The sequence below is a fragment of the Artemia sp. Qi Xiang Cuo genome, chromosome 13 (genome assembly GCF_049724085.1).
Source record: "Artemia sp. Qi Xiang Cuo chromosome 13, ASM4972408v1, whole genome shotgun sequence".
Lineage (NCBI taxonomy): Eukaryota > Metazoa > Arthropoda > Branchiopoda > Anostraca > Artemiidae > Artemia > Artemia sp. Qi Xiang Cuo.
Window position 1 is genome coordinate 6551574 of NC_142806.1, and position 14156 is coordinate 6565729.

Sequence of the window (14156 nt, forward strand, 5' to 3'; positions counted from 1 at the left end):
TCAAAACTGAATGTGGTTTCACTTATTCATATTAGGATATCTTGTGGGGATATAAACCGTCTTCTTCTCTCTACTGTGTTGAATTACTGATTTGTACTTCTAGTACCAGTACTAATCAAGACTCAAGACTTCCCAATATTAAAAGGATACTAACATTTTCTGATGGGGACTTTATTCATCAACCCCCTCCACCGACCCCAGGAGTGACATATTTAAGTATAAATGCAAAATGATACAAGATGTGATTATTAGCCCTCTCTGAGGTTAAAGATTAATTTCAAAAAGCTCAGAACTTTCATAACGAGCATTTTAGTGATGACATCTGCAGTATCTACATCCTACTTCTTTGTGAGTCTTCTCGAAAGCCACTCAGCTCGAACAGGAAAAGCAATCGGTTTTAAGTCTATTTGTTCCGCCAGGGGACTTAACTCTCCTTTAAGACTTATTTTACTTGGCTGAGTACCGCAAATGCCAGTCAATACTCCTACCATTTGTATAAGAACTTCGGCGAGACTTGTGAAAACAATCCCCCCATAGACGTCATTACATGAGCTCGTTTTCCCTTATTACTTCATTCGTTTATGTTTCCCGCTCCAAACTCAGTTACAACTTTCTCGTCCACTTCGACTATTTTTTTTGTTCCGATAATCTGCTGTTTCTATAGACTACTTCTGTTCATCACTAGAATAAAACAGTGTTCCTCATCATTTTTTCCCTTGTCAAACACTTAAATAAATTGCATGTCCCAGGGAACCCTTGCACAAAAGATACACAATATACACTCAAATTGTGCATCTGAATGGATTGGTACATTTCCCATACATGTACATTCTATTAGAGCTATTCAGAAAATCTAGTTGAGTACTATCTAGTTATTCAGTTAAAGACTGTACAAACTGTTTAGGAACAAATTAAAATTCTACCACACCTGTTCATAAGAATTTTTACACATTAATGTTTATTCAGTTGAAGCAGCAACTGAAACGTCGATTCGACACCTTATGTCCCAACAATGACTTTCTGTCCCTTTCCATTTCAATTACTTTATTTACTCTATTACTCTATCCATAATCATCAATTACTCTATTTTCGGGTGCATTTTCTACAATATCCAATTTTCTCATAATACCAGTCAAAAGCATTTTTACTTGAGAGGTCTTCATGCTCCTCGTGCCGTTGCAACCAGATGAAAACTTTATTTATTGGGGGGGGGGAGGTTAAAGCTTAAGATACTTTAGGTAATAAAATATCTATTAATTGGTCTATTTTTAAAAAAATATGATATTATTATATTCGAATTGATTTTTTTTTAATTTAGAGACTTATTAGTTGGTTTTTGTGGTGTATAGCTATGGTCAGGTCCCGCCTCTAGACTACAGTACTACAGTTGCCCTTTTATCTTCTCCTTTTGTACTTTAATCGTCTCTTTTTTTGTCCTTTTTATCTTCTCTTCTTTAGACTAGACTACAGTTGCCCTTTTATCTTCTCCTTTTGTACTTTAATCGTCTCTTTTTTTGTCCTTTTTATCTTCTCTTCTTTAGACTAGACTACAGTTGCCCTTTTATCTTCTCCTTTTGTGCTTTAATCGTCTCTTTTTTTGTCCTTTTTTTCTTCTCTTCTTTATGCTCTGCTAATATAGTGTTTCCCACTCCAGGTACAAACTCTGCTTCTTGGCTGGATTATTTATTTTGTTGTATGTTTCTTTTAAATGAAGGGTTTCCTAAAAAGTCTCTTCATATTTTATCTTCAAGATTCACCAAAATTCAAAGTTTCACATATAACCTCAAAAGACCATCTCCTAATGAATCGGGAAAACCTGATTTTGAATCCATAAAAAAGGACTCTCCCTGTAGATATAACTAGTAGAATCGTGTGTTATGTATTCAAATATGAGGAACCTTAAAATCTACCCCATCATCATTCTCCTTGGATATGGTGCAATTTTATTGGCTGTTTGGGTGAATTTTAGCATCTCCCTCAAACAGAGTTATGAGTACAAGATAAATGAAAGATTTCATCGTTATTCAACTTCAACTTCAATTACAGTCTTCTTCAACTGCAACTTCTACAACAACTACAACTTCAAGTCAATTACAGCTTCTTGAATCTACTTCTTCAGTTTTGCTGTAGATCGAAAGTTTTCCAGTCCTGTTTTTACGTGACAAAACCCCTCTGTGGTTTTGCATTATCGGTTTCATTTGCTGTTCATTTTTTTTTATTATAATTTCGGTGTAACCGGAATCCGGCTGCGGATACACATTCCGGTTTAAACATTTAAACCGGAATCCAGTGAAGGCTGTCCTGGTCTCGTGAGATCTCTGAGAAGGAAAACTCACCTACGAAGAAACCAAATTTTTTAATTATTGCTTACTAAGAAGCATGATTTGAAATCCACAAGATTATCTGTTAAGCACTGGACAACGAGGATTTTTTGAAATTTTTCGCCACCGTTTTTTTGACATTTTTTGCCACCATTTTTTGACATTTTTTGCCACCGTTTTTTTGACATTTTTTAGTCAGTCATGGTCACTCTTTTCAAACTAAAACATGCCTCGGAGGATTTTCTTGAAAATTCATTTCCTTGAAAGTTTTCCTTAAAATGCGGTGAAAATTAAAAGTTTCCATGACAATAAATTTTCCTTGCTCTCGGCCTACGGAAGTGAAAAATAGAAACAATATCTGCTTTTTAAAGTAGTAAGGGCATCCAATTAAAAAAAAAAAAAAAAATTGCCCCTCGGGGGGGTGTCTGATAACCCTCCCCCTCCCCTTAAGATGGGTATCTTATGTCTATCCATACCTGGAAACAACGATTTTCTAAGATTTTTCTTTTGTTGTTTCTAGATCATGAAGTTTTTGGGACACTGTCAATTTTTTTCAGTGTTGGCACATTGAACCATAGAACTAAATAAGTAGAACTAATTATTTGATTATGAAAACCCTATTCATCCCTAAAAATTCAAATATTAACTATCTGTAGATTCCAACAGCCTTTTCAAAGGAAAGCTACGACCCTTTCAAGGGAAAGCTAAGCCTTTTTTGCTGATTTTTTAACCCACGTTTCTTTTTTTTTTAATTTGGTCCCCACTACTGTCAAATTTCTTAACGTAAATGCACAAAGAATACAAAGCAACAATTCCCGAAATTTAAATTAAGCTCCTAATTTTTAAAGATATATATGGTTGTGGAAGTTCCAAACTAATTTGAAAAATCAGATTTAATTTTCATTGTCCTAGGTACTTTAATCCTAAATTTATGCAAAAATGCCCTTTAAAAGTTTTGACAGGGGAATATTAAGAAAAAACAGTATGAGAAAAAATCACTCACAGGTGGGGAAAATTCTTTATCAATACTTGATTGAGGTCTCGGTATTCTGCCTTCATCTTGTAACTTTTCCACTACGCTCTGGTCATAGCCGTCACATACGAGGAGTCGGATGGTGTCACCAGCATTGCGAAGAGCTTGAACCGCTTCTTGATGAGAGGCCCCAAGAAGAGTGTTGCTATTCACTTCTATTATTCGCATTCCAACCTGAATAGTAAAAATTCAACTGGTGAATATTTATTTATATATTTATTGAAAAATCCGTCAAATCAAGACACCACAAGACGGAGCACTTAAAGAAAAAAGGAGAAAAGAAACAAACTAGAACAACTAATTTGACAGAGAAAAGGGATCCAAAAATAGAAAAAATGCAAATAAATCACTGAAAGTGCAGATGGAATCATTCGAGTAAATACATTTTTCTATCAACTATATATTGGTCATTAAGCTTACTAAAAAAGAAAACGACAAAAAGAGACGAGGGTTAAAGATTAATCACTGTCTATAAACACACTGTTGATCAATGTGCAGCCTATTTGGATGCACCAGTTACTCATTAAAGGCCAGAAAACATTATGATTTCAACTTAGAGGTTTTAGAATATATTTTAAAGAACAAATACATATTTTACTTACATAAAACAAAGTTTACAAGAAGGTAAACAGATATCAAGCTTAAAAAGGCCATAAATTAATTTTTACTACTGTCCTCGGGCCCTAACTAAGTGTTTATAAAATATATTGATAATATAGCTGTAAGGTGGTATCAGAATTGAGGAAAATGCTGTTCTTGTCCTATCATTTCTTCAATTAGGCAAATACCATTATTTTTTAACATAATAGGTTGTAAATGTGACGTTGAAAAACGTTAGTAAGCTAAAACTGAAGGTTTGTTAAGCTATAAAAATCAGATCTTAGGATCATCTTCGACACACCGTAGACGTTACGCCACTCTAGGGTGTCAGCAGATATTTTTTATTCATAGTAAGTTCTATTCGTTTTAAGTTTGAATTATTATATGACTTTATTTCTGCCTGTTGTAGGTTTTAATATGGCCCTTTACTTTTCTTTGCACAGATTTTTTTTAGAGAACATTTTAAAATAACTAAATACAAAAAATAAGAAGGTCCTAAAACTAAAATTAATGTGGCTTAATACAACAATAAACAGAGGGGGCCAACATCCCACTCATATTACGAATATGAGTAAATATAAAGTACTGGTATATCAAAATTGGGAGAAAATCGAGATCGAGACTGTGAGGTTTGATCAGAATAGCCAGGGTGGGATAGGAATAGGGGAAAATACTTTCTTTGCCCAACCACTAATAAATTTAGATAAAATCACTCTTTCAAACAGTTCGTGGTAACGAACTTTATAGTAAGAGTGACTCGTCTCAATAGTAACCAAAACTCTAAAAAAAGAATTTGATACCAATAGATACATAAAAAGAATCGGATTTCTATCCTGATTTTAAATATTTAAGTTTCATCAAGTTTAGTTTTACCCATCAAAATTTACGCGCCTGAGAAAATTTGCCTTATTTTCAAAAAAGGGGGAAACAACCCCTAAAATTCGTAGAATCTTAATGAAAATCCCACCATCAGATTCAGCGCATCCGAGAACCTTACTGTAGAGGATTCAAGCTCCTATCTGCAAAAATGTGAAATTTTGTATTTTGTGCCAGAAGAAAGATCACGGATGCGTATTTATTTCTTTCTTTTCCCCAGGGATGATCGTATCCAGCCGGTGGTCCTAGAATGTGGCATGAGGGCTCATTCGAACGGAAATTAAAAGTAAAACAGCTGCATTTTTGGTGTCTTTTCATACTGCAGTCTTTACGAAGATATTTGATTTTTGAAGCAAGTTCGATTTCTAACACTTGCTTCAAAAATCAAAACTTGCTTCAAAAATTAGGAAAAGCATGTTTTCAGCAGTTCGATCAAACAGTTCGTGTTAACGAAGCATAAATACGAAACGACTCGCTTAATAAGAAGTGATTCTAAATATAAGATTCATTAATTTTAGTTTCACCCATCAAAAGCTACGTGATTAAGAAAATTTGCCTGATTTTTTAAAAAGAAAATGTTATTTGTGACATTTTAAGATTTAATTAAATTTCTGTGTTACTTTGATTCTTTTGTGACACGAAAGAGCATAAGATGGTGGTTATCCATAAAGAACGTCTTACGCCTTTCTGGAAATATAATGGAACATATTTTTTCTCCGCTACATCTGTAAACGAATAGGCCATTTTAAGACTATATTTTTCAAAATGCCATTTTTATATTCTTATATTTTGATATGTGATTCTAGGCCATACTTTGACAAACTGACCATGAATCATTATTTGAATTCTCATTGTTTAGAAAAATAGATATATGCATATTAGAAAACCATTGTTTCGCCATTGTTTCGCAAGAAACCGTTTAATTAGATCTTTACACAATACGCTAATATTCTTTAAAAAAAAAAAAAAAAAAATAATAATGACTCTCCTTGACGATGTGAATTGAATTGTTTTGAACCATAGTATAGACAAGACTAAGTTATTTTACATATAATTCTATTTGTATTTTTACCGGAGCCCATAGTAAACCAAAAATTAAAAACTTTTTCTTGAGAGAAAAAAAAAAAAAAAAAAAAAAAAAAAAAAAAAAAAAAAACTGCCCAATGAGAAAAGACTGTCATCTAACACTGATTCGGGAGTGGTAACATTTATATTGGTTAATCTTAAACAGAAAAAATTGTTGTTAAAAAATAAGATAATTCGAAAAAAAGATTAAAACCACACAAAAATGGCCTCAAATTCAAATAAAAAATGAAATATAAGACTCAGCATTGTCGACAACCCTATAAAAAATATTTAAAGCTCTCCAGCTTGATTAACAAAGAAAATGTATTTCCTTGTATGGGTTGCACTTACGTGTCTCTTTTCTTTCTACCAGGGCTAGCAGGTTACCAGAATATCATAGAAAAATGTTTCATGGCTCATTTTAATGGTGATTGCTACATCTAATGCCTTTTGTAATTATAATTTTTTTTTTTAATAGAACCAATTTCTTACGAAAAACTGCATTTTCGTATAAAAGATCGTAGTTGCAGCTATAGCTGCAATCACGATTATAACTGCAATGTTTTATTAGGTTGCAGCTATAGACGCAACCACGATCTTTTATACGAAAATGGAGTAAAAGGTGAATGCAGCCAATTCCTGTTTGTAATTACCTTTGAAAAAATGTGAGAGATGTTTCGTGGCTCATTTAAAAGGAAATTACACCATACTGTATCTTTATGATTAACGAAAAAGTATTTTCGTATATAAAGTGATGAATAACATCATAGCCGTAGGTTATAACCGGTACTCTTGCATTATATGGGCCTTTACAAGGAAACCAGTAACGAAAAACCCATTTTTGACGGGCTAACCGCTATAGAGTAATACCATGATAGCGTGGCTTTTATTGCGTATGCGATATTTAAACTGTTGTTTTTAGGGGTTTAGGGGGGGGGACTTAACCTAGGTTAGGTTAAGTTCCGTATTTAATATATGCTATGGTTTACCGGCCACTCTCCCCCCCCCCCACCCACCCCCTAATGCGCAAATATATAGCCCCAAATTTGTTTAAACTATTATACATTCATCCTATTTTATTTTATTTCATTAACATTAACCAAACTTGACTTTTTAGAAAGGCCCATATAATGCAAGAGTACCTTATAACCTATGTTAATGCATAATTTACATATTTCAGGGTATATGCAATGGAAAAATGTCTTGTTATTACTGAGTTAAATAACAATGTAAAAGCAGAAATAATTCATGGAGGATAGCTGGAAAGAAAGTTTTTGGTATACATAACGTCTTGCGAAATTACACAAGATAATGAATGAATCCAAAAAGCGGATAAAGAAAAATGCGTGGGAAAAATCCCCTAAGGACAAATGAAAAATGAAGCAAAAAAGATAGCTTTTTGGATCATTAAAAAGAATCCCAAAAAAGGGATCATTACTGTAAGATAATTTGGTGAGATTTGCAGCATGGTCACAGCGGTGGTAACCTAGTAAGAGATGAAAACGTCCCATATTAACAAAACAATAGCCCATAACTGCTAACAGATTTTCTAATGATGCATGGGAAAAAATATTATACAAAACTTTGAAACTCTATAATTCTCAGTTCATGGTTTCAAGTTATTGTGTAAACTTTGTCAAGTTTTATAAAGAATATGCAACCCCAGCGTGAATTGAAAGTGATGATTGTTACGGTAAATTTTTTTAAACTTGTAAAATATACAGTTCATTTGTCAGAAAATTAATATTATATGAAAAACAAAAATATTTCTAGGGTTTCAGTCAGAATTCAGCATTTCGAATCGATTATCAAATCGATTTTTAATCGATAATCGATGAAAGAACCACATCTAGCCTATGTTAACTGAAATATAAATAAGGATTATGTAACTTTCATCGGTATCATGGCTGCAAAAATGGCTGAAACCTATTAAAGAACAAACCATGGCACATATTAGACTTATTTTGCTACCTGACTCTCTGAGGTTTGTCTCTTACTATTCCTAATAAGAAAAAGCCATAGGCTTTTTCTTATTTGTAATTTTTATATCAATTTAAAAATACAGTTATTTTTGAAGGGTTTTCTCCCTCAAGTTTAAAATAAAATCAATGTTTTTACAAAGAGCTATTACCATTATAAGAAGTTTGTAGACATAGTTATGGAACACTAGAATAATTCCTGAAAATTTTATATAAAATAATTTTATTTAATTTCAAACTGCAAAAATATTTATGGTGTCTGAGTAGTAATGTTAGTTTTTTTTAATTCAAATCAGAAAAATACCAGACAAATTTGAAATTAGTTTGGCTTCCCTTTTGCTTAAAGTTACTCGTTACGTCAATCTGTTTAAATATCTGTCCAACGAATAATGAGCTCATTTTCCCGAATAATATTTTGCTTCATGGTATTTATTGTGCTCAGGGGAGTTTGCATAGAGTCTTCATCAATAAATAACTCACAAAGTAACCATGAAGAACCCATGAATGATTTCAAAAACTTGTTGAAGGCTGATTTTCAGAGGATGAAAACGTTTTTAAAGGATTGTTTCTTATACATTCAAGCTCAATTTGGCACGTTCAATGACAAGTTTAAATCAGTTTCCAAGGAAGATTTGAGAGATACACCTAAAATCCTATTCTCAACACTACAGAGCATACAAACTTTATTTAAGGATTATCTGCTTGAATTCCAACCAGAAAAGGAGAATGTTGTCGATGCAGGTATTTTCTTTTCTACTGTATTTTTCATTCTTTTTCTGTCTAGGTGGACTTTCTTGAAACTCTTAGATATTATGGATGATCTGTTGAATAATGTTGAATGATCTTAGAATTTTAAAGCAGACTCATTTGACCACGTATCTAATACTTTGTGTATTTTTCCCATTACGAAATACATTTCGTTTTAAACTTTACTGACGCTCTTTTAGGGTGGCAAACATAGTCCAGACGCATTAAGGTTGCTTAAAACACCCCCCACCCCAGTATTGCAGTTTTAGACCAATACACTTTTGTGCTAGGAAACCATGTACATGTAATGTGGGCTTTAGAAACTGAATCAAAATGAAATCTGATTTTAGCTTTTGTTTTTCGCTAAATCCGGGTTGCAGCGGTAGCTAGCAAGCTAGTAAGAGACGATCACGTCCAATGTTAAGAAATATAATAACCCATAACTCCTAAAAATAGAGTCAGATCAAAACAAAAAGTCACAATTAGAACCGCCTTATCCGAAACCCGTGTATAGGAAACTTTCTGTCCCTTGGCTTGAACAGCAAAGGAAATATATTGGCTTGAAAATCAAGAAAAGTGGCAGCTACTACAGCATTCTGCCTAACAGGCATTTTTTTCTATTTTTTTCTTCTTTTCCACAGATAGCTTGGCACTAGAACATCGTAGAGTTGTTCAATGGCTCATTTTAAATGAAATTTCTAAATCGAGTGCCATTTGTAATTAATTTTTTTTTAACAGAATCAATTTTTTACGAAAAATTTCATTTTTCATGTAAAATATTCATCAATGACGTCATAATCATAAGATAGAGTACATAAAGGCTCGGTCATTGAATACAGCTGAAACCTAGTCAGATTATTATGCAGCGGTCCCATTGCATATATTGGACTGAGTTAGCTTCCTGATAAACGGCATCTTTATTTGAAGATATATTGTATAAACGGTATTTTTTTCCTTTTTCTTTTCCACAGATAGCTTGGCACTGGAACATCGTAGAGTTGTTCAATGGCTCATTTTAAAGAAAATTATCCGGGTTGCAGCGGTAGCTAGCAACCTAGTAAGAGACGATCACGTCCAATGTTAAGAAATATAAAAACCCATTGCTCCTAAAAGAGGAGTCAGATCAAAACAAAAAGTACACCATTAGAACCGCCTTGTCCGAAACCCCTGTATAGGAAACTTTCTGTCCCTTGGTTACATTAAGGAACGAACTGTAGCCCATAGTAATTGAAGTAATCAAACAGTTTGTGGTAACGAACTGTATAGTAAGAGCGAGTCGTCTCAGTAATAACAGAAACTCTAAAGAACGGAATTTTAAATACCAATACACATCTAAAGAATTGGATTTTTATGATGATTTAAATATATAAGTTTCATCAAGTTTAGTCTTAGCCATTAAAAGTTACGAGCCTGAGAAAAGTTGCCTTATATTTGAAAAAAAGGGGGAAACACCCCATAAAAGTCATAGAATCTTAATGAAAATCACACTATCAGATTCAGCTCTTAAGAGACTCTTCCTGTAGAGGTTTCAAGCTCCTATCTGCAAAAATATGGAATTTTGTATTTTTTGCCAGAAGATAGATCACGGATGCGTGTTTATTTTTATTTTTTCCCAGGGGTGATCGCATCGACCCAGCGGTCCTAGCATGTCACAAGAGGGCTCATCCGAACGGATATTAAAAGTTCTAGTGGCTTTTTTAATTGAAAAACAAAACTTAATTGAAATAAAAACTTTTTTATGTTAATTCCGCTAAAAACTGCATTTTTATTGCCAATCTTGATGAATGCCAGCTATCATTACCGCTAGTATGCTTATTATTGTACCATCGAAGATTTATGAAAAATAAGTTATATGTAATCACATTGGAAAACTTACTGTTTACACCATTTTGATAAAATACAAATGAATTTATTTTTCTCGTATAATCATATATGACGTAATAAGTGAATGCAATATTTATACACGTTTATTTTTCGACAATAAATTTTTAGTTTTCTTTTGTTCTCAGTTCAGTCACTAAATATATTATGTAAACTGCAAAAATATTTATGGTATCCGAGCAATAATTTGAATCTTTCAATTCAAACTAGAAAAATATATTAAAATTTTAAAATCAGTTTTATTTTTTGTTAGGTTCTAACTACCCAAAGCGGGATTTAATGTGTATTTCCATACACAAAATTCATTTTTTTTATTTTAGTTTTCAGTTCAGAATCGCTAAAGATTTTATGTAAACTGTAAAAATATTTATGATATCTGAGCAGTAATTTTAGTCTTAAAATTCAAACTAGAAAAAAACCTGAAAATTGATTTTAGTTTTATTTTTTGTTAGTACCTAAAAGGGCGTAACTGACAAGTTTAAATGTTTTTAAACATTAAAACTAAAGGTTAGTTAAGCCATTAAGTCAAGTCTTTTGACTCAACTTTGACACAACATAAATATTACCCCTCTATAGAAGGGATTAGTGATTAGTAGAATATTAGGAGGTATTTTTAGGAGGAAATTAGTGATTTGCAGACATGTTCGACTTTTAGTTGCAATACCCAAACTCTGGGATATTAAATCCGTGTATAGCTTGGTTCAAAAATAATTAAGGTAAATATGACCTTTTCAAAAATTACATTTTTTTTTAATATTATAAAAGCTATAATATACAAACGTGTAAATTAATATAGACAAGATATGCAAATTTTCGATATAGTATAATATAAAAATAGTCAATATATAAGAAATCATACTAAACTATAACAACAAATAGAATTGGAACTACACTTTGAACTACATCTCAGGCAGCTTGGTTCTTTTTGATATTCTATTGAAACTCTTATAAGACTGCGGCAGTGGGTATCTGCCCTGCTGAAATATCGTTGAAGAGGGAAGTAGCCTGAAATTAAGTCCCAAAGGTAGGTCTTTAAAATTAGGTATTTTGATTTGCCTATGATTATAACGTGAATATTACACCTCTCTTGGCAAGGTCGTATCCAGGGGGTGTGGAGTAAGGGGGTTTGAGCGCCTCCCTAGAAATGTTTGTCTGACTCGTAAAGAAGTAACAACAATGGATATAAACATATTTTCATGAGTTTTATTGTGTAACCCCCCCCCCCCCCGAAACAAATCCCTAAGTAAAACACCCCCCGAAAAAAACTCCTGGATACAACCCTGTCTTTAGTTTATCAGTAGATTAGTAGACGAGCCTTTAGTTGGTATACTCATCTATTTGAGAATGGTGGCCATATGCACTGTTTAAAACTCGTAAAGAGTGAAACCGCCTAAGATAAAACGTTAAAGACATTCAAATTTTCATTTAATTTGTAATTTTCTTCTGACAGTGAATCAGGTTGGTTTTAAGATTCAATATATATATATATATATATATATATATATATATATATATATATATATATATATATATATATATATATATATATATATATATATATATATATATATATATATATATATATATATATATATATATATATATATACGGTATATATATATATATATATACTACTACTACTACTACTAACAACTCATCGCAGCACCAAGCCGCCTGAGGCCAACACAGCTACGCACGCTCCTCCTCCACCCTAATCTATTCAAAGCCTCCCTTTTTACACCCATCCAAGAAGTTCCCATTTCCTTTAAATCTTTCTTTATGACGTCCTCCCAACCCAGACGGGACGACCTGCTTTCCGTTTAGCCCTAGATGGTTGGCCGAAAAGAACAATCTTTGGCAATCTGTCATCCCTCATCCCAACAACATGCCCTAACCACCTCAACCTTTCTTTCATTATAGACCTAGAAAGCGGTATTGAACCACATTTTTCGTAAAGCCTATTGTTTGAAATACGGTCAGTCAGCCGGGTACCGAGAACAATCCTTAAGCAATTTCTCTGGAAAACATCTAGCAAATCTTCATCCGCTTTTCGGAGCGTCCATGCTTCAGAGCCATATTTGACCACTGTCATCACTGTAGCTTCTAAGATTCTAATCTTGGTTTGCAGACTTATCTTCCTATTCTTCCAGACTTTTTTTAACTGTGAAAAAACACCCTGAGCCTTGGCTATTCTATTTTTAATATCTTCACTGCTCCCACCATCTTTACTAATAATACTACCAAGGTAAGTGAAACTGCCCACCTGATCAATCTTTTCATTACCCAACGTCACCTTTTCATCTTCACTTATTCCTAGCCTTAGTGACTTGGTCTTCCTAACATTAATTTTCAAACCAATACTAGCACCCTGAACTCGCAAAGCCTCTCAAACTTCATTCATTTTGCTCACACTTTCATCTAGGATGCTTAAATCATCAGCATAATCCAAGTCCAGGAGACTTTTTCCTCCCCATTTGATTCCGTGGTCTCCCATTGCCTTTCCTGTGCTCCTTAAAACAAAGTCCATCAAAATAATCCATATAAAGGGGGATAGAACACAACCCTGCTTAACTCCTGATTTAATACAAAACCAGCTGCTAACCTCATTTTCTATCTTAACCGCAGCAGTGTTATCCTCGTAAATAACACTAATCACTTTAATGTATTTGTCTGGTATACCATACAAGGAAAAATCCTTTACTAAAGCTCTTCTATCAACAGAATCGAACGTTTGCTCATAATCTATAAAACTGAGGACCAATGGTGTTTGAAAACTCAGGCACTTCTCAACTATTAACCTAAGAGTGAAAATTTGGTCAACACATCCTCTACCTCTTCTAAAACCGCACTGCTCTTCTCTTAAAACTTTGTCTACAGCATCTCTCAGTCTAAAAAGTATCATATTACTAAGCAATTTGCTACCTACAGAGACCAGACTAGTGCCTCAATAATTACTACACTCACTTTTATCACCTTTCTTATAAAGTGGCTTAATTAAGGTTTTCCTAAAATCGTTAGGTCCTTCCCCTTTTTCAAAAATCATACTCATAATCTCCAATAACTTATTTCTAACCTAAGAGCCACCATATTTAAGAAACTCATTTACAACCCTATCAGCACATGGAGCCTTATTATTCTTTAATCCTTTTAGTACTGTTTCTAATTCCTCCTCACAAAAACAAATCTTCCTTCACATCCAAGGTATCACAAACTTTTTCATTTTCCTCTATATTTTTTCCAGCAACTCTATCTCGGTTAAGCAAATTCTCAAAATGTTCGGCCCATCTCGCTTTAGCTTTTGTCTTATCGCTAATTGCCACCCCATTCCTATCTTTAACTGGGATAAGTCCGGATTGACAACTATCTCTCAATTTATTAACGTGCCAGTACAATATTTTACTATTATGCCGTCTAGCTGCATCTTCTAGATCCTCGGCAATTTTATCCATGGCCTCCACTTCACACCTCCTTAGTTCATATTTCAATGCTTTCTCCACTTTCTTTACATTTCTTTTGTTTATCATGTGATCAGATAATTCTTGTACAAGTCCTTTCTCCTTTCTATTAAACATAAAGCTTTTTCACTAATATTCTTAGCTGCAGTTTTAGATTTCTTCCCTAAGAGACATTCAGCAGCTTCACAAATTATTTTTC

At 33.3% G+C, this 14156-nt stretch overlaps 1 protein-coding gene across 5 annotated transcripts in view; it reads right to left on the reverse strand.

Moving 5' to 3' along the window:
* The window catches only part of scrib (scribble planar cell polarity protein), a 214732-nt gene that overhangs the window by 51665 nt on the left and 148911 nt on the right, over positions 1 to 14156 (reverse strand). For all 5 annotated transcript variants that reach the window (XM_089098677.1, XM_089098679.1, XM_089098678.1 and 2 more), the window contains one exon: positions 3325 to 3528. In XM_089098677.1, coding sequence (XP_088954803.1) covers positions 3325 to 3528 — 204 coding nt within the window. The remainder of the gene's footprint in view (positions 1 to 3324; positions 3529 to 14156) is intronic.